The sequence below is a fragment of the Oncorhynchus clarkii genome, chromosome 15 (assembly GCF_045791955.1).
Source record: "Oncorhynchus clarkii lewisi isolate Uvic-CL-2024 chromosome 15, UVic_Ocla_1.0, whole genome shotgun sequence".
NCBI classification, from domain to species: Eukaryota; Metazoa; Chordata; class Actinopteri; order Salmoniformes; family Salmonidae; genus Oncorhynchus; species Oncorhynchus clarkii.
This window is the reverse complement of record NC_092161.1, coordinates 20974527-20994402: the sequence shown is the minus strand read 5'-3', so window position 1 is coordinate 20994402 and position 19876 is coordinate 20974527. Positions and strand designations below refer to the sequence as shown.

At 45.9% G+C, this 19876-nt stretch overlaps 1 protein-coding gene across 1 annotated transcript; it reads right to left on the bottom strand.

Moving 5' to 3' along the window:
- Positions 1-8711: 8711 nt before the first annotated feature.
- LOC139366732 (transmembrane protein 200C-like) lies at positions 8712-18818 on the bottom strand. The gene is made up of 2 exons (XM_071104424.1): positions 18555-18818; positions 8712-11387 (listed from the first exon to the last, which is right to left on the bottom strand). Exon 2 carries the CDS (start codon positions 11341-11343, stop codon positions 9715-9717), a length of 1629 nt encoding a protein of 542 aa, XP_070960525.1. The 5' UTR covers positions 11344-11387; positions 18555-18818; the 3' UTR covers positions 8712-9714.
- Positions 18819-19876: the final 1058 nt, after the last annotated feature.

Here is a 19876-nt window from a genome sequence, read left to right as displayed (position 1 = left end):
TGTTTATTTTTTAACCATTCCATTGTAGATTTTGCTTTATGTTTTGGATCATTGTCTTGTTGGAAGACAAATCTCCGTCCCAGTCTCAGGTCTTGTAACGGTTTTCTTGATGAGAAGGAGAGTCGGACCAAAATGCAGCGTGTAGATTGCGATCCATGTTTTAATGAACAAATGTAAAACACGAATCAATACAAATACTACAAAATAAAGAACGTAACGAACGTAACGAAAACCTAAACAGCCTATCTGGTGAAAACACAGACAGGAACAATCACCCACAAACACACAGTGAACCCCAGGCTACCTAAATATGGTTCCCAATCAGAGACAATGACGAACACCTGCCTCTGACTGAGAACCATATCAGGCTGAACATAGAAATAGACAAACAAGACATGAAACATAGAATGCCCACTCAGATCACACCCTGACCAATCAAAACATAGAAAATACAAAGTAAACTATGGTCAGGGCGTGACAGTACCCCCCCCCCCCAAGGTGCGGACTCCGGCCGCAAAACCTGAACCTATAGGGGAGGGTCTGGGTGGGCATCTGTCCGCGGTGGCGGCTCTGGCGCTGGACGTGGACCCCACTCCATGACAGTTTTAATCCCCCTCCTAAACGTCCCTAAATAGGTTACCCACCACAATGATAACATGGGACAGAGGGACAGCTCGGGACAGAGGTAACTCGGGACAGATGGGTAGCTCAGCACTGAGAGGAAGCTCAGCACTGAGAAGAAGCTCAGCACTGAGAGGAAGCCCAGGCAGGTAGTAGAAACTACCAGAACCTGGCTGGCTGGCGGTTTCAGCAGATCCTGGTCGACTAGCAGATCTGGGAGAATCTGGTCGACTGGCGGATCTGGGAGAATCTGGTCGACTGGCGGATCTGGGAGAATCTGGTCGACTGGCGGATCTGGGAGAATCTGGTCGACTGGCGGATCTGGGAGAATCTGGTCGACTGGCGGATCTGGGAGAATCTGGTCGACTGGCAGATCTGGAAGAGTCTGGTCGACTGGCAGATCTGGAAGAGTCTGGTCGACTGGCAGATCTGGAAGAGTCTGGTCGACTGGCAGATCTGGAAGAGTCTGGACGACTGGCAGATCTGGAAGAGTCTGGACGACTGGCAGATCTGGAAGAGTCTGGTCGACTGGCAGATCTGGAAGAGTCTGGTCGACTGGCAGATCTGGAAGAGTCTGGACGACTGGCAGATCTGGAAGAGTCTGGACGACTGGCAGATCTGGAAGAGTCTGGACGACTGGCAGATCTGGAAGAGTCTGGACGACTAGCAGATCTGGAAGAGTCTGGACGACTAGCAGATCTGGAAGAGTCTGGACGACTAGCAGCTCTGGCTGCTCCATGCTGACTGGCTGCTCCATGATGACTGGTAGCTCTGGCTGCTCCATGCTGACTGGCTGCTCCATGCTGACTGGCAGCTCTGGCTGCTCCATGCTGACTGGCTGCTCCATGCTGACTGGCAGCTCTGGCTGCTCCATGCTGACTGGCTGCTCTGGCTGCTCCATGCTGACTGGCTGCTCCATGCTGACTGGCTGCTCCATGCTGACTGGCGGCCCTGGCTGCTCCATGCTGACTGGCGGCCCTGGCTGCTCCATGCTGACTGGCGGCCCTGGCTGCTCCATGCTGACTGGCGGCCCTGGCTGCTCCATGCTAACTGGCAGCTCTGGCGGCTCCTTGCAGACTGGCAGCTCTGGCGGCTCCTTGCAGACTGGCAGCTTTGGCGGCATCCTGCAGACAGGCAGCTCTGGCGGCTCCTTGCAGACTGGCAGCTCCATGCAGACTGGCAGCTCTATGCAGACTGGCAGCTCCATGCAGACTGGCAGCTCCTTGCAGACTGGCAGCTCCTTGCAGACTGGCAGCTCCTTGCTAACTGGCAGCTCCTTGCTAACTGGCAGCTCTATGCTAACTGGCAGCTCTATGCTAACTGGCAGCTCTATGCTAACTGGCAGCTCTATGTTAACTGGCAGTTCTGAACAGGCGGGAGACTCCGGCAGCGCTGTAGAGAAGGAAGGCTCTAACAGCGCTAAACAGGCGGGAGACTCCGACAGCGCTGGAGAGGAGGAGGGCTCCGACAGCGCTGGACAGGCGAGGCGCACTGTAGGCCTGATGCGTGGTGCTGGCACTGGTGGTACTGGGCCAAGGACACGCACAGGAAGCCTGGTGCGGGGAGCTGCTACCGGAGGGCTGGGGTGTGGAGGTGGTACTGGAAAAACCGGACCGTGCAGGCGCACTGGAGCTCTTGAGCACCGAGCCTGCCCAACCTTACCTGGTTGAATGCTCACGGTCGCCCTGCCAGTGCGGAGAGGTGGAATAGCCCGCACTGGGCTATGTAGGCGAACCGGAGACACCGAGAGCAAGGCTGGTGCCATGTAAGCCGGCCCAAGGAGACGCACTGGGGACCAGCTGCGTAGAGCCGGCTTCATGGCATTAGGCTCGACGCTCAATCTAGCCCGGCAGACACGCGGAGCTGGAATATACCGCACCGGGCTATGCACCCGCACTGGAGACACCGTGCGCACCACTGCATAACACGGTGCCTGTCCGGTCTCTCTAGCCCCCCGGTAAGCACAGGGAGTTTGCGCAGGTCTCCTACCTGGCGTAGCCATACTCCCTGTTAGCCCCCCCCCAAGAAATTTTTGGGGCTGCCTCTCGGGCTTCCTTGCCAGCCGTGTTCCCTCATATCGCCGGCTCCTCTCTCCGGCTGCCTCAGCTCTCCTAAGTGCCTCCACCTGTTCCCATGGGAGGCGATCTCTTCCAGCCAGTATCTCCTCCCAAGTGTAACAGCCCTTGCCATCCAAAACGTCCTCCCATGTCCATTCCTCTTTACGCTGCTGTTGCTGCCTGTTGACACGCTGCTTGGTCCGTTGGTGTTGGGTGATTCTGTAACGGTTTTCTTGATGAGAAGGAGAGTCGGACCAAAATGCAGCGTGTAGATTGCGATCCATGTTTTAATGAACAAATGTAAAACACGAATCAATACAAATACTACAAAATAAAGAACGTAACGAACGTAACGAAAACCTAAACAGCCTATCTGGTGAAAACACATAGACAGGAACAATCACCCACAAACACACAGTGAACCCCAGGCTACCTAAATATGGTTCCCAATCAGAGACAATGACGAACACCTGCCTCTGACTGAGAACCATATCAGGCTGAACATAGAAATAGACAAACAAGACATGAAACATAGAATGCCCACTCAGATCACACCCTGACCAATCAAAACATAGAAAATACAAAGTAAACTATGGTCAGGGCGTGACAGGTCTTTTGCAGACTCCATCAGGTTTTCTTCCAGAATGGTCCTGTATTTGGCTCCATCCATCTTCCCATCAATTTTAACCATCTTCCCTGTCCCTGCTGAAGAAAAGCAGGCCCAAACCATGATGCTGCCACCACCATGTTTGACAGTGTGTTCAGGGTGTGTTCAGGGTGATGAGCTGTGTTGCTTTTACGCCAAACATAACGTTTTGCATTGTTGCCAAAAAGTTCAATTTTGGTTTCATCTGACCAGAGCACCTTCTTCCACATGTTTGGTGTGTCTCCCAGGTGGCTTGTGGCAAACTTTAAACGACACTTTTTATGGATATCTTTAAGAAATGGCTTTCTTCTTGCCACTCTTCCATAATGGCCAGATTTGTGCAATATACGACTGATTGTTGTCCTATGGACAGAGTCTCCCACCTCAGCTGTAGATCTCTGCAGTTCATCCAGAGTGATCATGGGCCTCTTGGCTGCATCTCTGATCAGTCTTCTCCTTGTATGAGCTGAAAGTTTAGAGGGACGGCCAGGTCTTGGTAGATTTGCAGTGGTCTGATACTCCTTCCATTTCAATATTATCGCTTGCACAGTGCTCCTTGGGATGTTTAATGCTTGGGAAATCTTTTTGTATCCATATCCGGCTTTAAACTTCTTCACAACAGTATCTCGGACCTGCCTGGTGTGTTCCTTGTTCTTCATGATGCTCTCTGCGCTTTTAACGGGCCTCTGAGACTATCACAGTGCAGGTGCATTTATACGGAGACTTGATTACACACAGGTGGATTGTATTTATCATCATTAGTAATTTAGGTCAACATTGGATCATTCAGAGATCCTCACTGAACTTCTGGTTAGAGTTTGCTGCACTGAAAGTAAAGGGGCTGAATAATTTTGCATGCCCAATTTTTGATTTGTTAAAAAAGTTTGAAATATCCAATAATATGAGAGTTTGAGAGACATGTTGGAAGATTTAGAGAGAGAGAGAGAGAGAGAGAGAGAGAGAGAGAGAGAGAGAGAGAGAGAGAGAGAGAGAGAGAGAGAGAGAGAGAGAGAGAGAGAGAGAGAGAGAGAGAGAGAGAGAGAGAGAGAGAGAGAGAGAGAGAGAGAGAGAGAGAGAGAGAGAGAGAGAGAGAGAGAGAGAGAGAGAGAGAGAGAGAGAGAGAGAGAGAGAGAGAGAGAGAGAGAGAGAGAGAACCTTAAATCTTTCACACATCTGCTTTGGCTGGCTGAGAGAAAGGTCAGACAGGTGGGGGAAAAAATGACTGCAGAGGTCAAGTTTGAATGCAGCAGCAGTGCAGTGGAGGGGAGAGGAAGGACGAAGCTGAATAAATGGGTTTAATGTGCATAATCTGTTTTAGGGTTGAATTTATGTTGCTCTTGGATTGCTGCAGAACTAAAATAAATAAATACATGTTCAAAGAGCACACGCACACTTCAAAGGCCCTCAAACGAATACAGTGGAGAAACACGCGGTGTCCTATCCACAGAAAGGTTTGATTAAATCCATAATAATCAATCAGAGCGGCCAGTCACATTTACATAAGACGCCTGACAGCTTGGGGATTGGCACTAAAATGTGGGGAATCGTTTTGCTTGTAATTGTATGCACGCTGGCACCGAGAGATGGCAGCGTCGCTTCGAGTTCTTAGGAAACTGCAGTATTTTGTATTTTTATGTATTATTTCTTACATTGTTAGCCCAGAAAACCTTAAGTGTTATTACATACAGCCAGGAAGAACTTTTGGATATCAGAGAGACATCAACTTACCAACACAACCAGCACTACGACCAGGAATACGACTTTCCCAAAGCGGACTTGGGCATTTGAACTGATTCCAGAGGCTACCCAAAACAACGCCGTTGGGGGAGAGGGTGCCGGAGCGGTCTTCTAGTGAGGCTTCGGATGCACGCACGCCACTCACCGCTTCCGAGTATATTACTCGCTAATGTCCAGTCCTTTGTTAACAAAGTCGACGAAATTAGGGCAAGAGTTGCATTCCAAAGAGATATACGAGATTGTAACATACTCTGTTTCACGGAGACATGGCTGGCTGGGGACATCCTGTCGAAATCCGTATAGCCAACGGGATTTTCAGTGCACCGCGCCGACAGGAACAAACATCTCTCTGGTAAGAAGAAGGGCGGGGGTGTATGTTTCATGATTAACGACTCATGGTGTAATTGTAACAACAAATAAGAACCCAAGTCCTTTTGTTCACCTGACCTAGAATTCCTCACTATCAAATGCCGACCGTATTATCTCCTCAGATAACACTCCTCGGTTATCGTCACAGCCATGTATATCCCCCCGCAAGCAGATACCAAGACGGCCATCAACTTCACTGGACTTTATGCAAACTGGAAACCATATATCCTGAGGCTGCAATTATTGTAGCTGGGGATTTGAACAAAGCTAATCTGAGAACAAGGCTACCTAAATTCTATCAGCATAACGATTGCAGTACACAAGCAAGTAACACACTGCAAGGCCCTCCCCCACCCTCCTTTTGGCAAATCTGACCATGACTCCATCTTGTTGCTCCCCTCCTTAGGTCTATCCAACGCTGGTCTGACCAATCGGATTCCACGCTTCAAGATTGCTTCGATCACATGAACTGGGATATGTTCCGGGTAGCCACAGACAATAACATTGACGTATACGCTGACTCTGTGAGCGAGTTTATAAGGAAGTATATAGGAGATGTTGTACCCACTGTGACTATTAAAACCTTCCCTAACCAGAAACTGTGGATTGATGGCAGCATTTGCGCAAAACTGAAAGCACGTACCATCGCATTTAATCATGGCAAGGCAACTGGAAACATGACCGAATACAAACAGTGTAGTTATTCCCTCCATAAGGCAATCAAACTAGCAAAGCGTCAGTATAGAGACAAAGTTGAGTCGCAATTCAACGGCTCAAACACGAGACGTATGTGGCAGGCCCTCAGACAATCATGGATTACAAAAAGAAAACCAGCCCTGTCTCGGACATCGACGTCTTGCTCCAAGATAAACTAAACAACTTCTTTTTGCGCTTTGAGGACGATACAGTGCCACCAATACGGCCCGCTACCAAAGATTGCGGGCTCTCCTTCTCCATGGTAGACGTGAGTAAAATATTTAAACGTTAAGCCTCGCAAGGCTGCTGGCCCAGACGGCATCCCTAGACCAGCTGGCTGGTGTGTTTACGGACAGATTCAATCAATCACTATCCCAGTCTGCTGTCCCCACATGCTTCAAGATGGCCACCATTGTTCCGGTTCCCAAGAAATCTAAGGTAACTGACTATCGCCCCGTAGCACTGACTTCTGTCGTCATGAAGTGCTTTGAGAGACTGGTCAAGGATCATATCACCTCCACCCTACCCTACCCAAGAACCACTCCAATTTGACCCAATAGGTCCACAGACGATGCAATCGCCATCATACTGCACACTGCCCTATCCCATCTGGACAAGAGGAATACCTATGTAAGAATGCTGTTCATCGACTACAGCTCAGCATTCAACACCATAGTACCCTCCAAACTCATTCATTGATGCTTGAGACCCTGGGTCTCGACCCCGCCCTGTGCAACTGGCCGCCCCCAGGTAGTGAAGGGAGGAAACAACATCTCCACTCCGCTGATCCTCAACACTGGGGCCCCACAAGGGTGCGTTCTCAGCCCTCTCCTGTACTACCTGTTCACCCATGACTGCATGGCCATGCATGCCTGCAACTCAATCATCAAGTTTGTAGACGACACTACAGTTGTAGACTTGATAACCAACAATGACGAGACAGCCTACAGGGAGGAGGTGAGGGCCCTGGGAGTGTGGTGTCAGGAAAATAACCTCTCACTCAATGTCAGCAAAACAAAAGAGATGATCGTGGACTTCAGGAAACAGCAAAGGGAGCACCCCCCTATCCACATCGATGGGACAGCAGTGGAGAAGGTGGAAAGTATTAAGTTCCTCGGTGTACATATCACTGAAATGGTCCAAGCACACAGACAGTGTGGTGAAGAAGGTGTAACAAAGCCTCCTAAACCTCAGGAGGCTGAAAACATTTGACTTGTCACCGAAAACCCTCACTAACTTTTACAGGTGCACAATTGAGAGCATCCTGTCGGTCTGTATCACCGCCTGGTACGGCAACTGCACCACCCACAACCGCAGGGCTCTCCAGAGGGTGTTGCGGTCTTCACAACGCATCACCGGGGCCTAACTACCTGCCCTCCAGGACATCTACAACACCTGATGTCACAGGAAGGTAAAAAATATCATCAAGGACAATAACCACCCGAGCCACTACCTGTTCACCCCGCTTCCTTCCAGAAGGCGAGGTCAGTACATGTGCATCAAAGCTGGGACAGAGAGATTGAAAAACAGCTTCTATCTCATCAGATTGTTAAACAGCCACCAGTAGCACAGAGGCGGCTGCCTACCTACAGACTTTATATTATTGGCCACTTTAATATATGGAACACTAGTCACTTTAATAATTCCACTTTAAGAATGTTTACGTATTTTGCATTACCAACTCATATGTATATACTGTATCCTTCACTATCTATTATTTATTATCTATTGCATCTTAGCCTCTCTGTCACTGCTCATCCATATATTTTATACTTATATATTCTCATCCCATTCCTTTACTAGATTGTGTGTATTAGATTTTGTTGTGGAATTATTAGATATGACCTGTTAGATACTGCTGCACTGTCGGATCTAGAAGCATAAGCATTTCGCTACACTCGCAATAACATCTGCTAACCATGTGTATGTGACCAATAAAATTGTATTTTATTGTATATAAAGCTCCTTCTCCCCATGAACAGATGGAAACCAGGATTCCGTACCAAATGTGGGACTCTGTTACTCCCATTGACAGGAAAACACTTGTTCTTACACTTACACCCAGCTCTCTTTCATGCTCCATCTCTCTCCCTCTTTCTAGCTTTCTCTCTCATGCTTTCCATCACCCCTCTTTTTCTCTCTTCTGCTCTTTCTCTCTCCCTTTCTTTCACTCTCTCGCTTTCTCCCTTTTTCTCTCTCTCCCCCCTCTCTCTCCCCCTTTATTTATCTCTTTCTCCCTCACTCTATATCTCTCTCTCTCGCTCCCTTTCTTTCTCTCTCTCTCGCTCTCTCCCTTTCTCTCTCTCCCTCTATATCTCTCTCTTTCCCTCTATTTCTCCCTCACACTCTCTATATCTCTCTCTTGCTCCCTCTCTTTCTCTCACACTCTATATATCTCTCTCTCTCTCCATTATTTCTCTCCATCTCTCTCTCTCTCAGCTATACATTGCTGAACTAATATTTTTTTAACACACTGGCACATCAAGATCTGCTTGGCTAGGCTGAGTACTCAATTTGGAGAGTGTTCTCACACCTTTGGGTTGATAACTTGATTGACATGTCGGAATAACAGATGGTACAGATAATGAGACAGCTTCATAAGTTTATTTGAAGACTGATTGAGCCATAGGACGACCATGGGATGGTTGAATTGACCATGGGCACCAGGAACAATTGGAATACAATTATTTACTGCAGGTGTGTTATTGAACAAGAACCAACTACAAAAACAATCCAGCTGCTTTTGCACAGGATAACATTGATTTGATAAGTATTTTTTTCCACAGATGGTTACTTGTGCTAAGGTACTTAGGCTACTTGTACAGAGATACAAGTGTTCAGCTGTGAATTGTGCTAGTTAGAGTGTTGTTTTTAATTTCGCTCAGGCAAAAGCGATAGCAAAGATATACAGGAGATTCCTTAACAAGCAAGAAAGTTCTAAACAATAACCAACAAGCCTTACTCAGAGAATTTAAAAGACACACAGGCAAATATGCCAACATTGTTTCCCCCACAAGCAAACAGAGATGGTCAATGATGTATTGCTATTAAAGTTTGAATTCAAACTAATAAAAACGGCAAGGACATTAAAGTACAAAATACATGCTGTTGAGACAGCAACTCTCAATCAATATACTACTACAGTATCAGTTGTGACAGTAGGTGGAACAGACACACTATATTTCTACAAATTAGAGAAACTATTACATCAAGTGGATGGTACAGTAACTAACGGTTCAATCACCATTTTAAAACGGACCCTTTTTTGGTTAATGTTATCTTTTTGCTTTGAAACTCTTTCAGTTGGGTGCGATGCTTCCAACCTACACAAACAAACCCTTGACAAAATACTATACACACAGTCTTCTGTTTTCATAGCCTCCAAAGACCATGTTCAGTTTTTGGTCACATATCAATAATTGCATTTGCAACGAACCACAAGATCCTCTAGATCTCAGATCCTATGCAGTATTGTCGTTGTCATAATTCCATGAAACTGCTGTCAAGTGTCTTCAACCAACTGCGAGATATCATGTGTCCATTTTTTTTCTCCAAATAAACTCAATCCACCAATCAGTAATTGTCCAATCATATCTCTGTGCTATCCACTTCCTCATCGTCCAAAACGGAGTCTGACTGAGAGATCATGAGAAGTTTCTCTTTGTTGGAGTATCGTCTTGAGCACCTGTCCTGTCGTTCCCCGGGGCTGCTCTCCTCCTGGTCATTGGCTACTCCTCCTTCGCTCTGACTCTTAGCCAGACCCTCCTCTGAGGTCACTTGGCTGAAGGCGGTCACCTCACATGACTCCCTTGACTCAAAGGACTCCCCCCCCAGGTCGCCCAGTTTGATGTACCCACCGCCTCCCGGTACCTCTAAACGAGGGCAGCTGAGTCGCCGGGACCGTTCCACCTTCCACTCGGTGGGGGTGGATGGAGTGATGCCCAGGTCGATGGACCTGGAGTAGTCCGTCAGGGCGCTGAGGGACAAGTGGGAACCCATCACCCTGGGGCCAGTGGGGGACGAGGGGAGCAGCTGGATCTGGGAGCCCTGAAGCGCCCCCTGGAGGCTACCACTGCTCTTGTACACCTCCACAGAGTCCTGAGGCAGGAGCATAGCCGTCTGCAAAGTCTCCACATTTGCCTGGGTGGTGGTTTCTGGAAAACCGTACCCAACCCAGGCTTCGTCTTCTTCGCCAGAGTCACACAGGGCAGCCCTGCTCCTCCCTGCCTCTGCTTTGGCTGAAGGCCTGCGCTGATGCTGGTTGGCCCGATAGTTGGGTTTGGTCATGGGGAGAGTGAAGGCGTTGACCGAGGAGGCCACTATTGTCCGGGTCTCCCACCGTTTGGGGATTGAAATCGGGCTGCTCTGCTGGCCGGCCCCGCTGTGTCTGGAGATAGTGTAGACTGTGTCGGTGAACGTCTGCCTCTCTAGAGATGACACCCTTGACCTAGTCAGGGAGTGGCATCTGGAGGGGCCCAGGCTGCCCTCGTCCGGCGAACCTCCCGAGGGCCAAGTGCCTTTAGCTAGTAGGGCGGCGGTATATGCAGCGCTAGGTTTGCCCTCCACCCCTTTGGACTGCATGTAGTTCACAAAGCCATTGAGCGGCATGTTCTCCTTAGTCCGCAAGCTGTGGATGTCAATGACAGTGGAGTAGATGTCCCTCAGGTTGATGATTTTGGTCTTCTTATCGCGGTTCTCATGCAGTACCGCATTGGCGCAGATAAACAGGAAGATGCCAATGCCCATGATGAGGGGACCGAACACCTTCAACTTGTCCGAGTACAGGTACTTATCCAAGAACTCAGCCAGGAAGCCCATAGACGGCTGCTCTAAACCTGTGCCGTTGGAACGATTGTTACTGACCAAATCCCCATCCAAGTGAAATCCGTCCTTCGCGTTATTCGTCCAGTTGCCTGTCAGCCCTGACTCCTCCTTTTTGTTGTAAATTATCTGGATTTTGGGCGGATCCGGGTACAGTGGGCTCTCCCTGGGCCAGTAACCCAGTATGGCCATGGCAATGCCCACCAGTAGGATTAGAATCCCAATAGCCGCCACCACCCCCGAGATGGAGCAGAGATTCAGCTTGCCCTTGACCACCACCACCTCATTCTTCCGCTTCTTCTGGGCTTTTCTCTTACGCTTGTTCTCGGCACGGCTCTTAGAGCGCAGCGAGTCCTGCCTCCTGTTGATCCGCAGCAGGCCTCCAGTGGCGATCATGGTTGGGACTCGGCAGACGGACTGCTCACTCACTCATCCTGAGGCTAGAGAGAGAGGGGGAAAGTGAGTGAGAGGTAGGCAGGGAGAGAAGGTCAGAGAAAGGGGAGAAATAGAGACAGAAAGAGAAAAAGGAGAGGAAGAGACAGGGTTAGATAATAGACCTAGATGTGCAATACTGATGATGATACTCAAGCGGTCCATAATAGTTATTCCACTGCTGAATTTGATATGGTCATAAGTTTGTGATACATTTAGAGAAGAGACACTTGAACAAACGCCAACACAAACTACTACATTCCTATTCAGTGCAATAGCGCAACACTTCCGCTATGCTCTGACTAATTTAGATCATCCCAGTGAAATATGCATGCCAAATGAAGCTCTTTCAGGATGAAGGAGGAGCAAAACAATGAGAATCAATACAAAGTGAAGCCTGTTTTCCGGAGGCACTTGCTCACTGGGTGACAGCTCCAGACGTGTGGGAGTGATGAGACTTCCGCCACAGTACAGGGAGCGGAGTGAGACACATGCATGTGCACACACACACACACACACACACACATGCGCTCTGGGATGAATGCACCAAAATGACAGAGCGGCATAGCAGAGTGGGATAAGCAGACATTCTGTGGCTTCACAATACAGTGTTGCAAGAACAACAGGGAAATATAGAGCAACACACACATCTCACCGACTGCTTGCTCGCCGGCTATAAAGCCTAAGTGGAGTGTGAAGAAAGAAAACAGCTGGTCGTCCACTGCCACGCCACTTTGGTTTCTACACGCCAGGTACCACCTTTACCAAATACTACGGTTGACAGCTGCATAGAGTAATGCATCAAGAAACTCTACTACATTGTGCACATTGTGAAAATGAACCCTATAGAAAACACTGAATACAGTAAGAAGGCTGTCCCTTAAAAGCCTACACTGTGTGTGTAGTGTGCTTACTGGCTCTTGCTATGCCCGGCACATCAGGAACGGATTTGAGACTAAACCTTGGGGGATGCCTGCAGTTGGGTGATAAATCATTGGGCCGGAAAAGCTCTAAAACTTTGAATTAGGTACACCATCACTATCAATAGCGAAACCAACAGCAATGCCAATACCTATACAATGAGTGGAGAAATATACCACTGAGCTATCCCCTTGAGCTAAAGGCAGATAACGAAACTAAAAGGAGATGTTTAAAAGCATCCAGTGAAAGTCAATGTGCCTGAAAATGTGGTCTAAAAAGTGTGTTGATGTGAGCAGTCAGTGTTACCAGACATGGCGGTATTCTGGCCCAATTGAGCTTCTTTTGATGTTATTGTGCAACTGGTGATGGTGCACATACAGCGAGCTAAATGCACCACCTTGAAGAAGCCAAGCAGAGCCAAAGAAATTGAAGCTCCCCATACAGGCCTCCTCACCTCAACCAGAGAGGAGTAACACTCTCACAAGACTGCTGCTGTCTCAGCTGACCTAGTCTATCTGGACACGTCACACTTATGCTTTGATACAAAGATCTTCGCCATCTGTGGAGATTTGCCATGGAAATGCTCTCCTTTCTCTGACTACTCCACTGACTACTGTGAAGAGCCAGTAAAAATATGATTCTCCATAACATAGGCACATCGACCACCTCAGGAGGGCATATTCAAATATATAATCCAAGACCTAAATCTTGTCCACAGGAGTTCTAATCATACAAAGGTTAATGTAGATGCATGGAGATTGGTGCACACTGCAGTTCCCAGCTGGAGCGAGTGACTCTCTGGTGGCGTGAAACAGTCAGCAACCACAGGATGAATAATGCTAATGAGAGAAGGAGACGATAACGGTGTGATCCAGAGGAACTCACACCTCGCTCTGCCTGAAGGTGTTTCATTAGCTCACAGACACAGCTGATTATTGATGGTTACCAATCAACACATGGGTATAATGGCTTCAGTCTAATGGTAATTAGTTCCAATAGTCCCCCTGAAACAAACCACGATGTAAGGGTGAATACCAAGTCCAATCAATCAATCATAAATAAATTATTCAATTATGCATTACACCCCTGTGTGCAAAACAAACGATGTTGATTGCACATACTTTATTATAAATGAACCCTCTTATCAAAGTAGTGAGAGAAAGAACACAACACATCCCTGAAATATGACCATTTTGAAAGTGTACTTCAATCAAAAAGACTCACACTTTTATCCCCCCCCAAAAAACTCACACGCTCAACAGAAATTAAATTAGAGGACACAGCCCTTTAGCTCGCTAATAAAAAAAACATGCTCCTGGATGAAAAATAAGCCTCTTTTAATTCTCCCCTTGCTGGCAAACAGATGGAGCAGAAAGAAGCACCTGGTGTCGGAGCTAATTCAAAGGGACAAATCAAATGGCTGCTGGGCCCACAGGAGCGCTTTCAGGGCTATACCCCTGCACGTGGCATCCTAGACCCAGCTGAGGCTTATCAACACAGCGAGTAGCGACTAACAAAATGGAGGAGTGAAGAAGCTAGCTAGTAGCTAACGCCTTCAGGGAGGCTCGGGAGTGTTTGTGTTTGTGTTGGCCTTTTTGTATTAACCCTTGGTCACAGGAGGCCAGTCCAATTAAAATGGCTAGCTGTCTGTAGGCTAGCTCATTTAGGTTAATGTGATCACTTCAATATTAGCATTGAAAAAAACTCATCTGTTTTTTTTCTCACTTCACTACCAGACATTTTTTGTCAGCTCACAAATGATGAGGACAAGGAACTCTCCTGTGAATTTGATCAGATTGGTGCTATTAACAGTGAATTACTGTATATTATTAGTGTATATTATCAAACTTCAAGGAGTTGGTCTGATGGGAATTTGCGATGTCATCTGTCTCCACCCTTGCTTGAGGAACAATAGAGAACGAAAGAGGAAAGGCCCACCCCCACACTTGTGCCATGTCATGAGGATACTTGGACCACTTATTGAGATGTACCTTTTGTTAAGTAAATCAGGTGATAAATGAGCTGAAAAGGAGTCTGGAGTAGCCATAACATTAAATATCTCCCAGTTGTAAATCAGCAGGGAGCGAGAGAACACACAGTGCTGACATTTGGTGGGAATAGCCTCCTAGTTGTATATTGCAACTATAATTCTTCATTTGTGATGACAAATGTGTCCAGTTACAGGTCTCATTAAACCATTGTTGCCTGAGCTGCATAAACACTCTTAGAAAAAAAGATGCTAGAAACTAAAAGGGTTCTTTGGCTGTCCCCATAGGATAACCCTTTGAAGAATCCTTGTTGGTTCCAGGTAGAACACTTTTGGTTTCAAATAGAACTGTTTTGGGTTCCATGTAGAACCCTTTACACAGAGGGTTCTATATGGAACCCAAAACGTTTCTACCTGGAACCAAAAAGGGGTGTCCTATGGGGACAGATGAAGAACCCTTTTGGAACCATTTTTTATGAGAGTGCAAGCGTACATCTCTCCCATAGAGAAAATATAAGCTTGAAGGCACGCTTTGTAGGGGGTACGTGGGTCAGCAACTATTGCCTGGCACCTATGGGTGTAGCTAAAGCAATGTGTTCAAGTTGGGGACTGTATCAATCTGTAGACAGAGGTGATGTAACCTGTCATCACTTTTCTGTCTTCAGTTTCTTGGCAATTTCTTGCATGGAATAGCCTTAATTTCTCAGAACAAGAATAGACTGACGAGTTTCAGAAGAAAGGTCTTTGTTTCTGGCTATTTTGAGCCTGTAATCGATCCCACAAATGCTGATGCTCTAGATACTCAACTAGTCTAAAGAAGGCCAGTTATATTGCTTCGTTAATCAGAACAACAGTTTTCAGCTGTGCTAAAATAATTGCAAAAGGGTTTTATAATGATCAATTAGCCTTTTAAAATGATAAACTCGGATTAGCTTACACAACGTGCCATTGGAACACAGGAGTGGTGGTTGCTGATAATGGGCCTCTAAGCATATGTAAAAACAAACCGCTACTGGCACTGGTCTCAGAACATTCTTCTCCTCCCTGACAGAGAACCCATGTTCTTTACATCATCTCGCCATCCTCCGACAAAAGGCATACCGGTCATTTTTCTGTGAAGACAGTAATTCAGTTGAATACCAGGGAAAAAATATATTGGCAGGAATAAAACCGTTCTATAATTCATATAGCACGGCAATCCATCAATAGCCAATGAGTCAGGCAGAGACAAATCGATTCCTGAAATTCCTGATTAAATGAATTGTAAATTACAAGAGATGTACCAAATAGATAAATAATATGACATGCACTCTGGACAGTAAATACATTTCTTGAGGAACTGAAGCATGACAGGGTTGTATTGTCAACCTTCTGTGAAGTCAATAAGGCATTTATGGATTGTTGAATGAACCTTTGAACTGCAAACTGATCTGTAACCTCAGCGTCGCAGTGGGAGAATGAGATACATTTAAACTGTCATGTAGGAATGACATGTGAGATCAAATAGAGTTCGTAAATCTTATCTCAAACAAGCACACTGTGCAATTTCCCTCAAAGCTATGCATCATAAGGATGCAGGATTGGATCGAAGGCTGCTGGCATTGAAACGTTGATGTGCTGATGTTTTCGCCCGCTATTCTATTGATCTCCTTAACTCCTGTGTCAAATGATGTCTGAGATCATTAAACACATGAGCGCTGGCACGCACACACACACAAGTACAAGGTCATGCACACACACGCACTGTACACACACAACCACAAAAGCACTCATGCACACACACACTGATGAGGGATTTATTCTATGCTTAATGAGAAGTAAAATAGTGAAATTCCAAGCATGTCAGTGCTGTAAAGGCAAACAGAGACTGTAGTCATCTTTGATTACATCTATCCATCATAAACATCGACAAAAACTATAAAACCTGCATCATAACGCGGTTGATCTCTCCTCCATTCTCCCAGAGCTGGTATATAAACAAGGGTGAATAGTAAACACATGACGTACATTATGATCTCAAAAATGGGCACCTGATGTGTTGAAATTCCAATGACACAGGGAAACTTAACAGGCTAAAAGTAAAAGTAAGGTGACATTTTGGTGTTGAGGAAATAGCAAAGGTGTACCTTCGTACAATTGAGTTGGTCCTTTCATTCTGCCGACGACCTGTGGGGCACTATTCTCTACCAGTCCCTCCAGCGCTCCTTGGGAGCCTTCATCATGTTGGTTATATACAGCATATTGGTTATTTAAGTTCTGCTATTAATATCTACTACTCCCACACCTCCAAACTCTCCTCTTCATAGATAGATATACCCGCCACCAACGCTCATCTTATCGCCCATCTCTCCATAAATAGCAACATAACTTGAAACATACCTCAACAGTCCTCAGCTTTTCTACTGCACTGCATCGGTCTTTTCACCATGTCTCACCAATAGAGTTGGATACACTATACTGTATTTATCTCTGTGGTCTCATCCCCCTCTGTCAAACACAGAGACTTGACTACTGTACCTGTATCCTATAAACATCCACATTCATCACCATTTAGTTCTTTGCAGTAAATTCACCAGGTCCATAGCTCTGTCCAACCTCACAGAGCCTCTAAACACTCTCCATTGCTATAACTGGACTCTACTGGGCTCTAATGCTTGTGTGAATGACAGGGTTTGAACCCAGGTGTCTTGCTTGCCAGAAAAGCACATTAGCCTGCTGAGCCGAAGCCTAGCCATTGTCTCTCCGCAGGGAGATCCTCTCTGACCCAGAGCAACTCGTCTAAGGCAAGCTTACTAAGGTCACCAAACCACCTCTATTGCACATGCATGAGGTCATGGTGCTAAACATGCCCTGGGGTTGTACAGGAGTCCTATGGCCAGGTTAGTTTACCCGTGGGGTGGGACATGTTGTGCTGGGAAGGTGTATCTCAAACTGTGTTGGGGAATAGCAGGAATGTTGTTTCTGAGGAGTCTGTGTCTGTTTATCTGAGGGATTTTCATAATGTTTGCCTATGTTCCCTTAGGCAATGGCCAAACACAATTGTCTACTTCATCAGAATTCTATTTGCTATATGATTAGAGGATTTCAATGTCAGCTGTTTTCCCCCAACAATCTTAATCCTATTGTTTATGTTCAAGAGACAATTTCCAAACATAATTGATGCACTTTACAAAGAACCTGAGTATATCTTCACATTTTAATAATTGATTACATAATTAGCCTAATAATGACACAGGTTTAGTTCGCTCACTTGGTAACTGATCTCCAAATTGCTGGTAACAAAAGTGGGGTTCTGATTACATGAATATTCCCTCTTTCAATCACACTCAGTCACAATGTATAGTGAACCACCGAACCCTGTCAAACGGACACACACACACACACACACACACACACACACACACACACACACACGAGAGGCATGCTAAGACATATACACTTGCAGATGCACGACAACACACACAGACACATACACACAGATGATGATGATAATAACAATTTGAGTCAAGAGGAACACTGGGGTGCCAATGGCGAGGCAACCAGACAAAGCAGCCAGTCATGTGAGAATATCTATGACCATGCCACAGACTTTGATGTGAAACGCACCTACAGTGCCATTAAACAATGTTCACTTGACGCTACAAATGAGTTTAACTTTGAACTAAACAGAGAATAGTATGCCTACTGTAGCCGAGTATAACAACTATTCAGTATATAACACATTATGAGGACAGTCAGTAAGGCTTGTGGATTTCCAAGTATGGAAGGCAAGCTCATGTCATGATAACAGATGCGCATTGTGATTTTACCAGCAGTCCACATCCAAATGCATGATGTCTGTCAATTATTCAGTCATCCAGTCCTAGGACAGGAAACTGAGGATTCATAGGTGCAGTTGGTGTATATTTAGTAGGCTATTCATGGTTATGATAACATTACATTTTATGCTCTATTGACAGGCCTATCTATATAAATGGTCAGATATGGCTATATTGATATAGTGCATTAGGGCCACGACATAATCTACATAGATAGATAAAACATAAACAGAATGTCTTCAATTGGAAGGAAATACGGGTTTGTTCCCAATTGAGCAGGAGCAAAGAAATAATGTTCAATAGGCGTCCTGCGGTCGTGACAGGAGCTATCTATAACACATAATAAACAAGCACAGTAAAAATGCATGAAATTCAGATGAGCCGCTTATTCTAGCACTAGTAGGCTACTTCAGTATCATATCCAAACGCCTATATAATGGTAAGCTTACCATAGAATACAGGCAATGCAACCACATATTAAAAACCCTGAAAGAAAGTTTCGATTCCCGGGCGCGGATATCTCATGTCGTAAAAGGAAACTTCGTTTATTCCATGTAATTCCATTCTTGCAAAGGATCTGGCGATCTTCTTTAGCAAGAGGATCCAGTCACAGTCACTCGGCGATGTAGTTTTCATCGAGGCTTAAGCCTTTCCAAGTCAACCTGCGTCTGGGAGAAAAATACTATCCTTTTTATCCGGCTCACCCGCGCTCCTCTCCAGGGAGTGTCTTGTCAGAGAGCAGCGCGCCGAGTTTGTAATGGAGAGTTTTGTGCTGGCAGGCAGCGGGTGATACGGGGCTATTGTTAATATTTTTCTAATTCTTGGGTGTTGTTGCTATGATACCACCACAGCAGCCATCGACTGAAATTGCTGCAGGATTTGAATAATTGCCTTCTTAACTATCCTCTCGGTAACGAACACTCCCCATCCATGTTTGGATCTGAAGCGTTGTGCTGCTGCTAACGTGTGGTGAGACCTCTCCAACGTTTTTGGCTAGAAGTAGGAACGATGGACTTGTGTTAGTGTCTGCAAATGACCTGCGCAAGGCACCTGGCGCACTCAGAAACATCTTTACAGAGCTTTCTATCTGCATCTTCACCACATGGAACCGCATCACCTAGGTTCCAAAATTGCGGGGGATTGCGGAATCTAGTTATATATGGGAAGAATGGCTAGTGGTTTACCAATAACAGAGGCCAAATCGAAATATGCATTGCGCAATTTTCTTTTAATTCTCAAACTGATTCTGGGGAAGATGAGTACGCATTTTGATAAGAGATTATTTCTGCAGGTGGAGCAAGTACATCCAACGATCAATTGCGCCGGAGACGTTAGGCGTATCAGTAACAAGTTTACCTACAGCTACTAGCTACTGCTGTACCAGTAGGTTACTTTCTAAATGTAATCTGTTACAGTTACTAGTTACCAGTTCAAAATTGTAATCAGTAAAGTATCTTTTGGATTACCGAAACTCAGTAACGTAATCTGATTACATTCAGTTACTTTTTAGATTACTTTATCCTTATTAGGCATTAGAAAGAAAAAAATGTATGTTACCAATTGAATGCCATCTATTGCAGGATAAATCAATGTTAAAGTTTACATAGCAGGCCATATATGGATGTTCAATTTTACTTTAGGGGTTGGATATGTAGGCTTCTTCTAACCCATCGCTTTCTACTACATATAATAATACAATTCAGTTATATCTTTACATAAAAAAATAGAATCAAATTTTATTGGTCACATACTAATGGTTAGCAGAGTTAAT